General features: G+C 34.1%; 1 protein-coding gene across 2 annotated transcripts in view; it reads left to right on the top strand.

The window, feature by feature from the left end:
* The window catches only part of SPOCK1 (SPARC (osteonectin), cwcv and kazal like domains proteoglycan 1), a 528,048-nt gene that overhangs the window by 305,037 nt on the left and 203,667 nt on the right, over positions 1-19,344 (top strand). For both annotated transcript variants that reach the window (XM_087955273.1, XM_087955274.1), the window contains exon 5: positions 19,013-19,145. In XM_087955273.1, the coding sequence (XP_087811399.1) occupies positions 19,013-19,145 (133 nt within the window). The remainder of the gene's footprint in view (positions 1-19,012; positions 19,146-19,344) is intronic.

Below are 19,344 nucleotides of genomic sequence, written 5' to 3'. Positions count from 1 at the left end.
ATATATTTGCACCAGTAAATGTTCTTAATGCAGTAAATTTGTGATGTATATAGCAACAGAATACTGCTTTGACATTTATTTTAGCAAGTTCAAAATCAATCATTTCCTTTTTAAATGATTATAGGAAACCTTATATACAAGGTAGAAATAGTCCAGGCTGCTGGTTCTGTTCTTAGAGAAGTGTCTGTGGAGATTCTCAGTCATCCAAGTCATGGTTGTCCCAAAGGTGCTTTTCCAAGAGGCAACAGGACTTTCTGGTTTTTCTTTGAAGATGCTTCACTTCTCATCTAAGAAGCTTCTTCAGCTCTGACTGGGTGGTGGGGAATGGAAGGATTTATACCACTTTTTAGAGAAGTATATTTCCTTGCAGGAATATACAAGCAATAGAGATATGATTTAAAACTTTGCTGCTTGTATAACATTAAACCTCTTTGCTGATAGTGTTTCAAGTTTCAAACATTTGGATAGTTTCAATAAAGAAATACTTGACAACTACAATAACTTCCTTCCACTTTAAAAGTTTGTGCTTTATTTATAAATATTGAGATTACATGCATTTTTGCTTATTAACATTTAAGTGTTCTTTTATAAGGTAGATTCAATTTATTCTTTTTTTAAAAAGCTAATGTAATTGCATTTTTACAACCCTGCATTTACAGGTTTGTTGTTATTTTGGCTATTTTGAAGTCAGGAAGTGGAAAGGAATAATGGAAATATTTTTTATATTATTTGCTATTTCTGTTTTCTGATTGATCAGAAGCATTGTATTGAGGATGAAATTATTTACCTTTTAAAATATAATAAACTCATGTTATATGGTAAGCATTTCCCCCCCAAATTGAACACTTATTGCTGGTATAACGTATCTCTAGGAGATGGAGCTGAAGCAGCAACCTTTCCCAATGCCTTGTCAACTTGCAGTTCTTCCCTTTTTAATTTGCAGTTTTATTTCCTTCCTCCCTTTGATTTCATTGGAAATTAATGGAGTATATCTTCACAAGACTGATACAGTCCTTCATTTATTCTAGGTATATGTCAAAGCTTTTATTTATGGAGGAAAAGTTCAAAAGATATAAACGGAAAATTAAAACTTAAAAGAAGATCGGGAATAACAGATACACTCAGATATATTTCAGCCGCCTTGAAGTGCTACACAGCAACGTGCTATGAGTGTACTTTGCCTATTTGTCTCTTTCTAGTTTTAATGGAACATTTGAAAAGAATTCATTTTTCACTCAGATGCTGTTCACTTTCATCCTTAAGTTTGGGAGCTAACTGACAGGGGAGAGGTGGCAGATGGATGCCTTTAGTTTTTCCCTAATTTTCCCTGCAACATACTATTCACAGCAGCATATATGTGTAGAATCTGAGGGAAAGAGCATTTGTCCTATGGGGTCATATTTCTACTTAACATGGTGAGATCCACAGCATATGTATACAACTCCTCTTCTCTGTCTCCTTTTTCTAGCCTTTTTCTTTACATTTCCATTTTGACAAAGAATGCTCTGTGGCTTTGGTAACAAGGTAGTTACTTACTCCAACAAGACCAACTTCCTTCAAGGAGGCTCTCCTGGATGATGTTATTGGTATTGCCACATTTTTGTGCAGTGAGGTCTAGAATATATCTATTCTTCAAACATCCCACCTCTAGAAGTTAGACTTTTCCCTTTGGGAATAGCCTTTTAGAAGGTAGCAAAGCCGAACCTTACCCAGAGACAGTGGGGAGGCAATGCTTCATCATCACTATTTGTTTTTCATGGTTACCATTATGGGTTCATTGCACAAACAGTCAGGTGTTTTAGACTGGATTTGACATTTTTATCCAACTATCGATTCCTTCCCAAGGACCTGGGACAGACAGAAGAATAATTGTGTTAAAAGTGTCATCACAGGATATAAGCTGTTCCAAGTAAACTTACCTTTTGCAGTTGACCAATAGTGATTTTGTCAATGCCAGTGGTGTTCAAGTGATGTGCCATATGTTTTGGATCACACCCAAGGGGCCTGTTGTTATTGGTACAACCTTTGCTTTCTTTTGCCACAATACTATTTGTATAGGTTTTTATATTTTGTGATATTTTTCCTGTTCTTTCTATTCTGTTCTGCTATATTGCAATGTTCACTATCTAGACTTTTTGTCTTTCTAATCAACAGTTGTTAAGTCTGGGGTGTTATGTGCCTCAGAGCACTTTAGCTTCTTCATTTTCTATTACTTTTTCTGTTTTGTGGTCCCACCAGATCTTACTTCCAGGCATATTTCTGCAGATATTCCAATGCACCATTGTTGCTTCTTTCTCATACTGTAGATTATCATTAGTTTATGCAATCTTTTTGCAGCAGCTAACTAGGTGATATTCATTCAGCTTCTTTGCAAAGGCAGCATCTGCTGTCAGTTGGCACCATATCTTCTCAATTCTGCTTTACATGTATTTGTTATTAAGCTTGGTCTTGTGCAGCCAGAATTAGCCCCTATCTCTCTTTCTTCAACTTTGTTTCTCTTAGCCATTGTCAGATCTTATAATTATCTGTTTTGCTTGCTATTTGTGTGTGTGGGTATGGGTGGGTGGGTGAGTGTTCTGGCCGTATAATATTTTTGCCTTGCCATGTCAATTTTCTATTCTTCATTTGGCATTATTATTATTATTATTATTATTATTATTATTATTATTATTATTATTATTATTATTATTTTGTTTCTTACCATTATGATGATCATTGGTTTCTGTTGTTTTGGATTTGAGTATTATGATGACTATGGATTATTATTAATATTATTATTTTTTCTTATGGTTTCATTATGTTTTTGGTTTTCTTATGGTGGATGTTTTAATTGCATTTGATTTTATGATAAGCTACCAAGAATCAGAATAATTCAGCATCACACAATAAATACACAATTTAATTAAATGGAAGATTCTGGTGGAAGACAATTATGAGAGATGAGCGATGGGAGATTCTGCTGGATAGAGTCTGTTGTTATTTTGCTTGTTATTATTATTACTATGTATAGCAATGTGAAATCAGAGCAGCCAGTTTTTTAATTGATGTTGGCCTTCCTATGCATCAAGTTCTTATTATTTAGTTATTATTTAATTAAATGTTATGCTATCCAACTTCTAGCAATTCTGGGTGCTTCACAGGTAAACAACATTAAAAATAATTTTAAAAACCCAACATAATAAAAAAGAAATAAAAGACAGCAAACATGACAGGAGCAAAAACAACCTAAAAAGACATTCAGCTGCCCTTGCCAACCATGATGACTGACTGTTCTTGGGACAATGTTGTGTCATTACAATTCTCACTTCCACAGTTTAAAAAAATACATCATAATCCTTTATTTATCTTTTTTTTCCTGTATGCTTTAATAGATATTTAAAAGATAGCACTAAGAGGATATGTGGACAAGAAGAAGGAAACAACTAGAAAAGAGACAGAGAAGTTGTATAAAATTAAATTAACTTTGTAAGATGACATTAGTGATTTGAGAATCATTATTAAGACTGAGACAATCCTCAATAATTAAATATAGTGGCCAGTAGAATGTGAGTCAGAATGAGCCATCAGCAAAACTTTCTGTCTAATCTAAAAATGCTATGGCTTTTTAATGATTCAAGCAGAAGCTAATGTACTACGCTCCCATCGCATTTCATGTGGCAGGAAAGCAGTAAGAATACAATGGTCTTGGTTTTCTTTTTAACTCATGAAATTTTTCATACTGAATAGTGGGTAATACATTTTTCCAATATTGATAAAATTGAAAATAGATTGACTAAAGATAAATGTACAGAAGTTATTAGTTGCTATTGAAAGAATTTTTCCGCTCATCCACCTGCTTATTTGCAAGCATTTCCTGCTGAAGATTAATCTGATCTGATACCTTGATCTGTTTGCTAGTCAACATTGTGCTTCCTAATGAATGACAGTAGGCCCTTCAGCTTGTGGATTTTGAAGTAAAGATTACAGGCTGTTACATTTACAGCAAAATAAAGCTTCATTTCCCATGCCCTGTGACGTTCCTGTACATTTGCTTATATGCAGCATGAGTGGCATACATTAGTAGATTCACAGCATGTGTTTGCCCTTCCATTGAGAAGAGATTTGCAGTCCCAGATTATTGCAGCTGGCATTTCAGATTAGATCTTAATTTGTTTGTTTGGAATTTTGAATTGCTGTAAGAGACTGGATACTCAAAAGGCATCCCCCCAAAAAAAAATTCAAGACATCTGTTCTTCTCTAAAGAGAATGTAATATGAGACACTGTTTTTTCCTTCTTCTCCAGAAATTTCTGCCTAGATCACAGGAACATAAAAGAAGTTTGTCTTCCCTGCTATATTTCATTTCTATATTAATGACATCATATTGGCCCTCACTAAAGTAGATTTTCATCCTCCATCTCTGATTCATAATCCAGTCTCCATGTTAATGTATGCTGGCAATGTGGCTACCCCATTTAAATACCAAGCACAGCCAAAATAAAGACTATTCTACCAGGCCAGCAAACTCCAAAAGGAGAGTGCACTATTCATTGTCATACCTGCAAAATTAACAGCTACCAAACTGTACCAATGAAAGACTTCCAGTATATAGGCATTTATTGCCAATTATCTTTGATTGATTGATTATGCATTGTCAAGTCAATGTCATATTTTAGTGGTAAAATTAATAGACCTTTCAGTGACTCAGTTATGTATCTCTTGGAAACTCCGAGCTTCTAACATATCCTGAAATCATAAAAAGCTTCTGTTTTATTTTTTAATGGTAAGGGAATAATTATGTGCCTGGAGAAATCACATTATTTAAATCTCAAGGTGTTTTCTCTTTGTAATGCATACAGTACATATGAGTGTGCAAAACTACCCCTGTATTAGAAGCAACTCAATCAAAATTCCTGAGATCTACAGATCTGTAAGAATTATTTGCAAAACCCACCTGCATATATTAACCCATTGTAAACATTCTTTCTAACATACATACAGAACTAATACCTTTCTTTTAAAAACTCTGCTTGTGGAAGCCTAAGAGATAATTGAGGCAGTAACAATAATTTAGAAGATTCTTCACCCTGTAACAGTATCGCACCTTGTCTATTGCAGTCCTGGAGAGAAAATTCAAAACTGTCTCTTACAATGATCAATTATGTCTTTGTAGAAATAGTGGAGCCCTTAAGTGGTGTTTTATTACATTGCCTCATATATAGAGATATTAGTAAAAGGTATATTGCACCTGTTTTGGCAAAATTCCAATGGTCATATATTTATTCATATGATTCTACAACCTTCACAGTGGCCAAATTCTATTATGCTGCTTTCAAGACTAGAGTCAGATTCTGACCCAGCAGCATAAATAGTCAGTTCCTGTATAAGAATTTGAGTTTCTCTTTTTGTCTGACTTTTCCACTATCCTCCCACCTGTGAGGCATATTGGTTTTTTCACTTTTGCATTATTCAGTCTGTGATGATAAATTGAATAAACTCATAGAGACCATTCACACATACAGATACACAAACACACGCACACACACATACACACACACATTCTCTTCTCCCTTTCCAGCAGAAATAGAAGAAGAAGAAGAAGAAGAAGAAGAAGAAGAAGAAGAAGAAGAAGAAGAAGAAGAAGAAGAAGAAGAAGAAGAAGAAGAAGAAGAAGAAGAAGAAGAAGAAGAAGAAGAAGAAGAAGAAGAAGAAGAAGAAAGAGAAAGAGAAAGAGAAAGAAGGGATGGAGATGAAGGAAGGATAAAGAGTAGCTGCACTGAGGAAAGAAAGAAGGAAGGAGACAGCAGGGAACATATACTGCATGTATAAAAGTGAAAGATATGTGGGACAGAAAAGGAGTTACAGTGGTTTTTAGGCATTATAAAGAAGCTAAATTTATCATAAACAGGCTCTCCAGTTCTTCAGATTAATCTTTAAAACCATTCTTATGTTTCATCAGTAGGTTCTGCACTTATTTGCACCTCTTGCTTATTCCTTGTTTTTAACAGATGCTTTTATCATCATATTTGAGTAACCTCCATTCTTATTTGGAAGGGAGTCACACACTCCATGAAACGTGGTATCTGGGAAGTCAGTTTCCCCTTCACGAAAAATTCAGTAACCAGGAGCTCAATGGATTTGCTGCCACCCAGTAACCATTTGGCTGTGCTGTATAGACTTGCTGACAAAAAGTCAAAGCTGTATCTTTGGTAATAACAGTTAATAATGTATTCCAAATTATATGTTGTATTCCTTAAATCAGTTTGCAGGGTCAACAGGTTGACGTCTAATGCGAGAAAGAGCAGGCTTTTAAAAACATGTCTTTGATCTGACTAAAATAAGCTTGTCCTATCTGGGCTAAAGAAATCTGGGCAACCAATAGGTGGTAGCAGATAGAGCTTCCTTTGCTTCTTGCTACCTTTAAGCAATGTTTGGGGTGGGCAGGTGTTTTTCTTTCTTTGTTTTGCTGTATATTTCAGTCCAGATCTGATAGATCCCAACCTAAAACCACAATAATTTGAAAAAGTTGCACTTTTCTAAAATAATATAATTAATAAAGGCTGTTCTAGAATCAGAAATTTAGAAAAAAAAATCAGGTAATACTCAAGGTTTTCCAAAGTCTACCCTTACTTCAGAAACTCAGGGAAAACCTAATTATTTCTTACAAATACATCTGATGAATTTCTGCCTGATGCACTGTGACATTAGAAATAACATAAAAAAGTAATTGAATGGGCCCGTAATTGATACCTAATGGCATACACCTGAAGTCTCTCTCCATAATTCACTACAAGTTGACATCCCAGCACTGTAGAATGGAACATACAATACGTAATGTTCATTGAGAATGTCAAGAAATGAAACAGTATCATTTACTAGTTTTATAGTGAACTGTTCAAAATCATAATTAAAATTTTACTTTCCTAAGTACTGTATGAATTATGGAGAGATCAGATATTGCCTTCTCAGAATTTGTCCTAAGTTTGCCCTATAAACTATATTAAACCTTAATGACAAATATGAAGCAACAACATTGCCCATTGATATACTGTGCAACTACTCCCAATTCCCCTAAAGAACTTTAGCTAATTACATATAATAATATATAGAAATGTATTATGGTTCTGGTTTAATAGATTAAATTCTAATAAACTATTATTCATTTCAGTATTCTCACCTTAAGTATGCATCAATGAGTTATGTTTTCCAATATGAATGAAGTCAAGATTATTGTAGTCCAATTCTAATGAATCTCAAAAAAACCCCTAAAATAAATATTAGCCTTTTTTATGTGACTAAAATACTCTAGATGATAAGCAACTGAACTCTATATGACTTCAGTTGAAATAAATTAGTTAAGATGAGAAACAATTTCCCCTGCATGCTGAAGCAGACTTTTGTCAGTAACAACTTCCTTCAGAGACTTTCTAAATTAATTTTATTCTATTGATGATATTTTCGGCTTTTCAGTGGGATAATGTGAAAAAATGTCAGTAGTATGCATCAATGGAAATCAGAAATAGAGATAGATGGATGGATGGATGGATGGTAGATAGATAGATAGATTTTGTGTGTGAGAGAGAGAGAGAGAGGGAGAGAGCGGGGAGGGAGGGAGAGAAGAAGTGATTATAGATGGAATACTAGTTTGCTGTTATTATATTTAATGAGTTTATATTTATGCTTTTTAATGTTCCTAATTATATTAACCACCAGCATTCCCTGTTTACAACAAGATGCAAAAAAGAAATAAATCAATTACATACAGTAACTTCCTTATAGACAGTTTCTAGCAAAAAGGTGAACAAAAATAATTTCTGGTGATGTAGGTGTTAAACATGTACTATAATTATGGAAGCACTGCCTTTTCTTTGTTCCTTCTGCTCAGAGTGATGCCTCCTTTCCCTGTCTAGAGGTGATGGATCAGCTTGTAAGTGCAAATGTTCTTACAAAGCCATACAAAGAGGAATAACATTGAAAATGGCTTTTTATTTGATCCTGTCCTTTAAGGTCAACACTCAAGGTTTGGGGTAACTTTTTAGTGTTCTCCAGTATAAGCAGAGAATCAAAGAAGAATAAGAAGAAAAGGGGGAGAATAGATTCTTTAGTTTAGAAAAATTCTACAGCTCCCTTTTAGAAAACAAACTTAATTTTATGATTCCAACTAGGAAGCTTTATGACTTAAGGAGAGCTTGGCAGATTCTTCACGAGCAATCTGGGAGAGGTTTTACCAGCAAAATCAGGCAGACTAGAATTTCTCTACTCTGAATCTAATAGCAGTATCTGCCTTGTCACATCCAGTCTAGAGAAGTTCTTCCTGCAGCAATATCTAGCTTCCTTCCTTCCTCTAGCTCTACAGAGAACTCATTTCCCCTTCCTTTTGTTCCTCAATAGCCTTGTTAGCAGCTGTCAGCAAATTAGTGGCTTTCTGTTAAAGGTCTTCTTGCAAGTGGCTAAAGAGAATAAAGCATTCTCATGAGTAAGCTAGTGTTTGACCTCTTCACAGATGATTGGTTTCAAATTGCCATCATTCCTCTCCTCTTGGCTATGTCTTCATAAGGTGTCTGTGTATTTGAGAGGGTTTGTTTCCTGTGTTTTCCTGTCCCTCTTTTTCCAGCCAGCATTCCAGCTGACTATTCCACAGGAACCGAATGATGAAGATGGCCAAGATTAACTACATATGTACTTGGAATTCAATCTGATGAATGCAGACCACATATGTCCACCAAAACTGGATTTACAACTGAGCTTACCATGGGAATGAAATTCACATTTTTATGACTCTGCTTCTCTATCAGGGGTGTCAAACTGGCAGCCCATGGGTGGGATGCATCACACACAGGCCACACCCACCCCAGCTCCGTGAATGGGAAAAACGTCATGAAACATCATGTGATAGCAATGTGATGCCTGAGTTTGACACCCATGCTCTAAATGCTCTTCTGTGAAATAACATCGCCTTCAACAAGCATTGCATACAAAATCCAAGATACACTAATATAAGATGGTTCATATGCAGCCCCCAATTCTCTACCTGGCCCTCCTTAGAACCCTGAAATTTGTTGTAAAAAATAATTTTTTTATAAAATAAAATATTTTTATAAATAAAAGCACAGCTTGTATTTTATAGTTTCTCCACTCAAAAAAAAATGTAAATGAGAGGCAACACTCCCTTCCATGGCCTCAAATCATATCAGGAAATTTCAGTGATAAGTCCTATGACTTTCCAGTTGTCTTCTTTCAGCTCCAAGAAAGTTGCCACCTTGTAAGTTCATAGCCAACTTCAAGATACAGTGAATTAATTTATATATTGTAAACAGATATGCTTGCCTCTGTATCTTTCTTTCTCTCATATACATATTCACTATAGAAAAATTGAAGGAAGTTTAACATTTTCCTCTTCTTCATGCACTTACACTTTCTGTCTTAAAAGGAAGATGGCTTACATAATGTGTTATGGAGAATAATTATTTAATGCTGTGTGCAGATTACTTTCATAGACATGATCTGAACATGTGCACCTACATCTGGCCAATATTATTTATTCCTGTTAAAATGGATATTTTCTAAATCAACTGCCATTATGCTTTTGAGAAGCTTCTTTTATTATTCCCTAGGACAATGTCTCAGGGCTATTTTATCTACCTTTTGTGAACCACTCAGTGTTTCTACATAAAAGAATAATAATACACTATTAATAATAAACTATAAATACATAAATTTTAAATAAATATATACATGAGAAGACCACAAAGAATCAAGATCTGAAAATTGAAGTTGAAAGATTATGGTATAAACTTGCCATGATGGTCCCAATGGTTATCTGCACACTGGACGCCATACCAAAAAATATTGGACAGCACTTTAAAAAACTATGTATTGACAAAATGTCCATTTTTTTATTACAAAAGGCCACATTACTTGTATTCACACATACAATATACTATGCTGATATGTATGACATATATCTATGACATTATAAAATTCTAGGTTCTTGAGAAAAATTCAAACCAAATGAAGAGCAATAGCAGCCAAAGAACTGGAAGCTGTAGTTTTGTATTATTTATATAATAATAAATAAAATTTATAAGAACTTTCATTAACTGAAAAGCAAAATAAACATTCAAATTCTTTCAAAATTCATGTGTATTAAACCTCATGAAGCTAAAATAAATATGCTTATGACTAATAAAAAATGAGAAAATGTGTGGCATGCTATTGAAATCCAGAATTCAAAGAAAGAAGTAGGACCATGGACAGTTCTAAACTGAACTGATGAGATTCAGTCTGCAATTCAGCAAAATCTGGAAGAAAAACAGCTTCATAAGTCAGGAGTTCAAACAGAAAATAAACAAAGCAGAAAAAGAAATGACTTTAGGTTTTTCTATCTAACAAAGGTTTTTCTGGCTTGTTCTGGTCAAATAAGTGCTTAAAGAGCTCTGTGTCACTTTTGTTTCCACTTCTGTCTGAAAAAAAGTGCTGTTGCTTAAAGAGACAATATACTTCAAGCCCCTTTATAAGAGAAGAGTAAGTCTGATCTCTTTAGGCTAAAGAGGTAGTGTTAAGACTGGATCAATTGTACACAATCTGCCTCGCAAAATATTTGACTTTCTGCAAACATTCATCCTTAAGAAAGTCTCTAACAACACTTTCTACCTCTGTCTCATGGCAGCCTCTTCCTTTGGGACATTTCCTTGCAATTTAGAGCAAGATTCTTAGTCTCTGTTAGCGAGTCCCTACTAATCTTCTTTAATTAAAATTTTTGTGACCTAACCCATCCTACAAGATGGGCTATTCACTGTTGTTAACATCGGTGCTTCTATATTCTTAAACATTCTTTCCAACAGCTTTAGAAAGGCAGTTCAACCTCCACTTTTATTCTTTATTCTTCTTTATTCACTCTTACTTTTTGAGAAAGATCTTCAAATTTAGTGAACTGTTCAAATGGTTCCAGATGACTCCTACAACTGTATTTCAAAATGACAAGAAAGCCAGGGGAGAGAAAATGTTATTAGATTAAAGTTCATCTATTAACAGTAATTTCTGAAATATAAACGGGATGGAGCATAAATTATAAATTAGGGTGTATGGGGGAGGCTGTGTAGGATTAATTAAATCACCAGTAGAAATAATCAAAATCATTTCAGTTAGGTTCAAATAGTGTTTTGTTCATTTGTTAAAAGACTTTTATGAGATGTAATAGAATGTTGAAGCTATGTACAGTAAATTACATAGATTGTGGCTGAATTAATATATCACTCTAAACCACTGTTAATCATGATCCGTTATATCAGCTACTCTTGCTTGGATTCATACATAAACAATAATTTTTAAACCACACTGTCTGGGTTCATACAATGTACTAAATCTAATCTAAAGACTAGATTTATAACAAAGCAATTTAATTGGCATATAAATAAAAGAAAACCAAGTGAAAGTATCTATGCACAGTATAAATACAACAGTCTTAAGCAAACGTAAGTCATGAAAAGTAAGCTAGTGAGTCATCAGGAATAGAGATTTGGAAATTAGAAGAATTTGGGAGAAGTACTTTTTACTGGTGCTATTATGATTACTGATAAGCATCAATTTAATGTTAGAGATACTTAATAATGTCAGTCAACATATTTCTAAATAAGGAATATTTCATGATTTAAAGTGGAAGTCTCATTGATTGTTCAAATTCAAAATTTCTTAAAGATGGGAAAGCCTTGTTCTCTCTGGTCTGACTTGGGTAATGTTGATAACCTTAGACTGGCTGCAAATTTATGTAGTCTTTTTATTAGGTCTGTTACAACCTTCTAATTTTCAGTAGAAGTATGTGGAACATTATTAATATGAAACAGTTGATCAGAGTTTGAAACAGCTTATTCTGACCTACTTGAAATGTTTTGAGCTCAGAACAAGGCTTCTTATTGTGATGTTCAGCATTTAAAGCTTTTTTTGCTTCTTAATGTTGTTGGTATTGTTAGATTCTTGAGCCATTTCCCCCCATTTAGTTGAATATAATTAGAAAGACTGTACTCATAGTGGCAAATACTAGGAAAATGGAAACATAGTTGAAGAAGACATCACTGCAGAGTTTCTGGTTTCATTAAAAAACTGAAGATAAAAAAACAAGTTCCGTTTTGTAGTCCAATGATTCTTGTGTAGCTTATTTCAGTGCTACACAATAACTCATTCTCTACTTTCTTGGAGCTACAGTATTGCAGATGTGAACATTTCAAGGCGTCAAGTTGGTCATATGTTTTCCTAATAATACTCCCATTTACTTTAAAAAGAAACTATAAGTTGAATGCTAACTTTTTGTTAAAACATGCAGTAGGAACCTGCAATGGGTATCTAAAAATCTAGTCTAAAATTTAAAGCAGGAAGATAAGGTGAACACCCCAAAGGCGATAAAATTCAGAGACAGACAGAAGTAAGATAATAAGAACAAAAATATATTTTCTCTCCCTGGGTTTCAGATTTTGACAGGTCATACTTTGACTCAAAGCACTTACATTACTATCAGTATGCAAGCCAGAAAGATAAAGGCAAAATGAGCACACATTTTTGTCAAGCTGAAAAGACAAAACATTTATAATACGAGCAGCATTAAATCAGCTGTTACAGTTCTGAAAGTTTTGTTGGAAAGGATATTAATGCCATTTTTAATTAAAAGACTTGCAATTTTTTTTCCTTGATAAAAGTCTCTCGTTAGTGAACTGAAATGGCTTCTCAAGAAAATGTTTAACAGCGGGAAAAAGTACAATACTGAGGAAAGCTCTATGAAAAGTTTAAGCTGAGTCGATGCTTTATGGGTTATTATTTTAAGCCTGAAGTGGGAGTCAAGAGCTGATCTTCTGCCACAAGCACTGCAGGGTTGGTTGCATTGAAACATAAAAATCCTTAATCTAAATATTTAATTTCAGATTAGATGGATTTCTACTAGAAGGCTGTGAAACATTTCTGATGAAGAGACTCAGAGGACACACTAGTAGGCAACTGTAGCTGGATTTTGCTATATTTCTGCATCTGATTTCTCTCTGGATTAAAATGCCAACAGCATGGGGGATGTAGTCCACGATGCTAGAACATTTGCTTTACTTCATTTTTTTTTAAAAACAAACAAACTTGTTTTTAATAAAACAGAAATTTTGATTTTCCAGTCAAGCACACACAGAATAATTAGCAAATGCTATGCAAATTGTCCCCCAGCAGGGTGTCACTCATCTTGTTTCCCTTTTCCTGCATCCAGACTGCAACTTGGCTGCATTTTCTTATAGGTTCAGCTAGGATATGCTATGACAATATCCATCTTTGATTATCCTTGGGTGTTCAGAAAGCCACATTAACATAAAAAAATGATAGATTAAAGGAAAGACCAGAGAATAAGCAGCAGACAATATAAGTAATGGCAACCATTGTGATGCTGAGAAAGAGATGGATGGTGCATAGTAAGAGTCAATCAATCCTCACATTGACAATATAGGTAGAGGGCCAGGATCCTTCACAGCTGGATTTCAAGAGATAGAAGCATTCAATTTTAATCTCTTTAATATAAGACTACCCATTGCATTTTTTTCCAGTTTTAAATCATGTTGGAAACAAATGCTTTCCCTACACGTGGTCATATTCTGATGAACATCTATGCACACATGCAACTAGTTTATCAAAGATCTACCTATAAAAGTCTTCTTCTTTCCAGGTTGCCACATGAGAAAACCAATCAGAGATTACAAACATCTTGCCAGGCTACAAGGTACATTTGACTGTTTGCCTTCCCAGCCCCTCCTCCCCCCCACTTGAAAGAAACTAGATTACTCCACCATAAAACTAGACTGCTCTGCTAGTATTTGGAAAGTACAACTTTTTAACTACCCAATTATATTTTGTGAATGTTATTCATTCCATCCCTGCAATCAAAGGAGCTAATATTTAATGTAAAGAAAAAAAGGTTTTGTGGTTTGAATAAAAACCAAATGTTCAGGTTAGATTTGGGAACTGTGTGTGAGCTACAAAAATGGGTTGTAAATACTTTTTTTTCCCCAGCAGAAAAGCTAATTACGCTCTTGCAATAATAGAATAGAATATGGGTTTTATTTTTTTTATTTGTAAAAACATCCCTTACCGGTATTTCCAGGGAGAAAATATATTCTAAATAAAATGTTTTAAAATAACTCACCCTAAACTCCTTGATTTTAGATCTATAGAAGAAGGGGCAGAACCTGGGGAGGTAGAATCAAGACAGGAATCAGCCTGGAATCATTAACGTTCCCACAAGCTATCCAAGTCCAGCACCCCCTTGAATTCTATTAACTCTTAAATAGCATCAATTTAGTGCTGTTAGTTGACCTAGATTCTTCTTTATGGCTTGAACAATAAATCAGTTTCACTGTAATTTAAGACATGATCTTGATTTTTCATTCTGACAAGATCTACCTGACAAAGTCACATCTTCATTAATAATAGCTTATGAAGAAAAAAAAATCCTGCTGTCGTCTACTGAGAGAGTAAAGGGTGAATGGCTATTTGCAGGCATTCAGTTTATGATATTGTGAGATGGTTTCATATGTGGACGCAAGCTTCTAATGGTGCTATTTATCACTATGACAAAGGCTGGAATAGAGGAAAGCTTGAACTGAAGTGAAGTAAAAAAGTAGAATTTTGATTATTTCAGCCACTGAGTATGATATTATCTTATAAAGGCAGATTGTATAGGTATGATTTGCACCTTACCAATCAAGTTGATCTTGCTTTAGAAAACATCCCTCTGGGTGTATTCTAAAGTATTTTAGTTTATTGCTACCTTAAAATAAAGTTTTTGTCTATCCTAGATTACTCTGATGAGCTATTAGGGCTATTGCTGAGATTTTTCCCCGTCCAAATGCTTGTTATGACATTTATATTAACCATTGTTATATGCTGCCTTCCAATATCATAAGGAACATGTTTGTGAGTGTGTACATATGTACGTACATAAATACATACATATATGGCAGGAGCTGGGGCAAGTAACTGGGAGTTTACCCTGTCACACAGCACTCAGGTCTTGAATTAGCCTGCCAACTGAAAAGGTCAATGTGGATCCATTGTGCCCCTATATATTACTTAATCTTCCACCATCAGAAACAGAAACTGTAATTCAAGGTAAAAACATAATATCCCAAAAGCAGATCAAATGTGCTGATGTAGATGAGTGGAAATTGGAACAGTAGACTATGCACTCTGTATAAGGCTTTGCAGTTATAGAATACAAACATTTATTATTATATATTCAAGTAGGCCAGAACACTTTTTATGGCTTTATGAGTGATATCAATTTTTTCATATGTGTCAAAGGAATTTGCAATATTTTTCTCTTTTGCCCTAACATATGTGGAAAATCCAAATCCTATATGATGTATTTTTAACCCATTATTTTTCATTTAAATGTTTTATAAAAGTTGATTTTTCATTATAAAATAGTGGCTTATTTTACTGTCTGATTAATTGATTTTTTTTTTACCAGTAACCGGGGTTACTGCATTTAAATGTAACTGTTGATTAACTGCCTTTTAAGGATTGACAATCAGTTCATTATTCATGTCATCACAAGTATTTTTTAGTAGCTGGATGGAGAGCTACCTAGAGCTCTAAACTTATAGGCAAGACTGGGAAGGTAAAAGGTTATTCCAGGAGGAGACAATGACCAAACACTCCCATATGGCTGTCCAGAAAACTACTTGATTTATGGAGTTACGATAAACTGAAGGAGTATTTATTTTCAAGACCTGAAAAAAGGAGAAAATTAATTGCACAAGATTGAGTTTTATGGTGGAATTTAATACATTTAATACATAATCTATGATACAGATTTATGAAAATTTTATGTATAAATTATATAAATTATCAATACTAAGAGTTTAAAGGAATTCCTTAGCCGCACAGTTCTTTTACATTTATGAAACCTTAAGAATAAGAACAGAACATTCTGGAAAAGTCTAGAATCTTCAATTTCTGCTCCTATACTTTGTGTCATTATGAGTTCAATTGAGCAGTTTCTGAAAGTAAATTGCTGATAAATATCAAACATGCCATTCCAATTCCAAGCAGGCCCTAGGAACACTTCAAATAGTGTCCTGTTTAGAAAATGTTTACCTACATGAACTGCTTTTCCTGATCACATCATTAGAAAATCTGGAGTAGGAACTTCCGGTTTGAGCTTCTTCAGTGACAGACCAAAACCTCGTCTCTGCGAGACTTCAATCCGTGCTTGCCGCTGGAGCACCCCGAGCTGGCTGGTTTCGGGGCTAAGCCACCCCGTAGAGGTGGTGAAGAGGGGGGAGACTGCCAGCAGGGTTGAGGAGAGCCGCATCTCTCCTCCCCAGCTGGCCATTACTCCCTTTCCCGAAGGCGGTTGCAGTGGTGGTCAGAAATGGCCACAACAAAGAAGAACTCGACCGGAAAAGAATGTGCAGGAGGAAGATAAGAAGAGAAAGTTTTCGTTGACTGGGTCAAACAGCAAAAGCAACAAATAAGGTACCCTAGAATTGAAATTGTTAAAAAACAATAACATTGTTCCCTAAGAAGATCTTTAAGCTATGAAGGAGAGAGAAAAGGGAAAAGATTTGGTTTTCTCCTTTTCCTATACTGACAGCTAAGAGACTTAAGCAAGAAATTGGAAAAAAATCCACTTTGACATCAATAGGCATTTAATGCTGAAAATAAAAAGTCAAAGGGATAATAAAGATTTCTGGATAATTAAAAGCTTTTGAAAACAGGAAAGGAGAGAAAAAGAATAAAAGGGTAGGATCTGGAAGGGAGGAGACTGCCTGGAATTAAAAAAGAACTTACAGCAAAATCTCAACAAGACTTCCAAAAATACATTCTAACTGAAATATTGCAACAAAAACCCCAGGAAGAGAAAGTCGAAAAAGAAATAAGAAGATATAACTCGGGACTATCTGGATTACTTGATGATTTCTGGATTCTTGGTTATTGTTTTGAATGACTAAAATCAATCGGGTGGTTGTTTAAAACTTTTTAACATGGCTCCACTTTTAGAAGAACTGAAAATGGAACTTAACAAGTGCAAAGAAGATGCACAAGAAGGGAGAGGTTCTTTTGGCTTCGTATTTCAGTTTTTAGATATGGAGATTTGGAATTATGAGAAACAACAAGAAATGCCTGCGGAACAAGAAGATTGCGGCAAAGAAGAAGCCATCTTTAATGAATAAGTAATCTTAGATGGGGAAAAAACGGAAAGGGGGAAAAGAGAATGGAAAGTTTAAGATTGGGAAAAACAACCCCCCCCCCCCCAAAAAAAAAATAGAGTGAAAAATAAGTATAAAATCAGAAAGCAACAGAAGAGGGAAATGCAGAAGAGAGAATTAGAACTAGAGAAACAAGGGGGTAAAAAGGGGAGGGAAAAGATGAGAGGGAAGAAAGAAAGGAAAAGAAGTTATAAAGGACAGAAGCAAAATATAGAGACACAGGGCCTATTTAGAGATAATGGGTGAAAACTTAATGGAAAAAGGGAATCTGCAAAGGTACATAAGATAGTATGGTTATATTAGAAGCAGAAATAATTTTAGAAAATATGAAACAAGTATGATTAAAATGTCTGATAAAATAGCTATCGTAATTCAGTGGAATGCTTGTCAATAAATAAATGTAACAAAGGGTATATTTAATTATTTATATAACATATGTGAAGAGAAATAAGGGAAAAATTAATTATGGAGATTATATGTGTTTTTAAGGAAGTATGATATTTAATTGAAAAGAAGTGTTAAAGATGTTAAGATTTTAATGATTATTAATGATAGAACTGAACTGGAATGGAATGAGGGTTTATAATTACATATATTTACAATCTTTCTTTTTTTAAACGAATATAGTGTGTATTATAAGAATGTACTAAGCAGAATTCGATTGGAAGTTATGTATTATGTATTATATTGAAGGTCATAAACTTAAGGTATATATTGAAGTTTAAATAAGAGTTGAATGGATGTAATTAAAAGATATAAAGGTGTCATACTCCAATTAGTAACTACAGGAGAAAATTTTTTAATGAGAAAAGATAATATGAAATTGAAACAGAACCGACAAAAGTATAAATATAATGATTTGAATTGAGATGAGATAATCAAAATAAAATTGAGAAAATTAAAAGAGGGGAAAAATTATATAGAAAATGTAAAATAGTATAAGATATGGAATAGAATACAAAAAGGAGCATGAAATTGAGTTTTGTGTCTGTATAAAGAAGTTCAACCTGGAACCATGCTATTTTCAAAAAAGATGTTTTACTTGTATTTTGTATGTGTAAAAACCTAAATAAAACTTTATTTTAAAAAAAAAAGAAAATCTGGAGTACAAATGAAATGTTCTGTGCATTTCTGCTGAAGAAGGAGTAAATAAACAAGTTAGACAACTAAACTTCTCTTCTGTTTGCAGCAAGGTAGTTCTAAACATGCCAACCTTTGGGAGACCTGTAGACCTTTCCTTATGGATGGGCAGTATGCTGTGTGAACCTCTGATAATGTATATTTAGAACGTATTTCTCCCTGTCATAGTATTACTTTATTTAAATAAGACATTTTTTATTTTCTTTTTTATAATGATAGCTGTTTTTAAACATTTAAGTCAAAGTTGCTTGGTGAATGGACAACCATAGAAATCAAATAAATAAATAACAGAGAAATTATGTATATATTATGCTAAATACTCCCATGCCCCTTTTCATCTTATCAGGATATAAAAACAAATGTACTGTATAACTTTACCTCTTCTACTTGCACCACCAATATTTTCTAATTCCCTCTTTTCTTGAAAAGGTAATAAGCTGTGTCTGGCTCGGTCATCTTGTCACATTCAAGAACATCATTAATAACATGGGGGTGGCTACATTAACAATAGCTACCAGGTTACTCTTTAATTCTTTTTCAAATGTACTTGAAGAAGTCAGGATTTGAAATGGATATTACTTTACACAAAATGCGGATTGTTTTCAGTTATGTAAAGAGTCATTTTCAGTCTCTAATCTCTCTTCTGCATATCTTTCACAGCCTTCGGCAAAAGAAAGGAAATTTGCCCCAGAGGCATTGGGCTGGATCATCTAATTTAGTAAAATGCAAGCCATGTCCTCTAACACATGCCAGCTCTGTTTGTGGTTCTGATGGACACACTTACACCACCAAGGTAACATCATTTAATAATGAAAACGTACATGATAGTTCATGCATGAAAGTGCCATGAGAAATTTAAATTTACAGTATATGTATGTAGCTTTTTCTCTTGAACTACTTGAAAAATTTGTTTTTTGAAGGATTGGAGATAAGGAAAACCTTACCTTGCCACTGCTCCTATACCAGGCTACTGAGTGAAGTCAGTGTTTCAC

Source organism: Notechis scutatus, chromosome 2, assembly GCF_049901735.1.
Source record: "Notechis scutatus isolate UNSWTSFEM ecotype Mainland chromosome 2, rNotScu1.2, whole genome shotgun sequence".
NCBI lineage: Eukaryota > Metazoa > Chordata > Lepidosauria > Squamata > Elapidae > Notechis > Notechis scutatus.
This window is presented reverse-complemented; position numbering and strand designations above follow the sequence as displayed.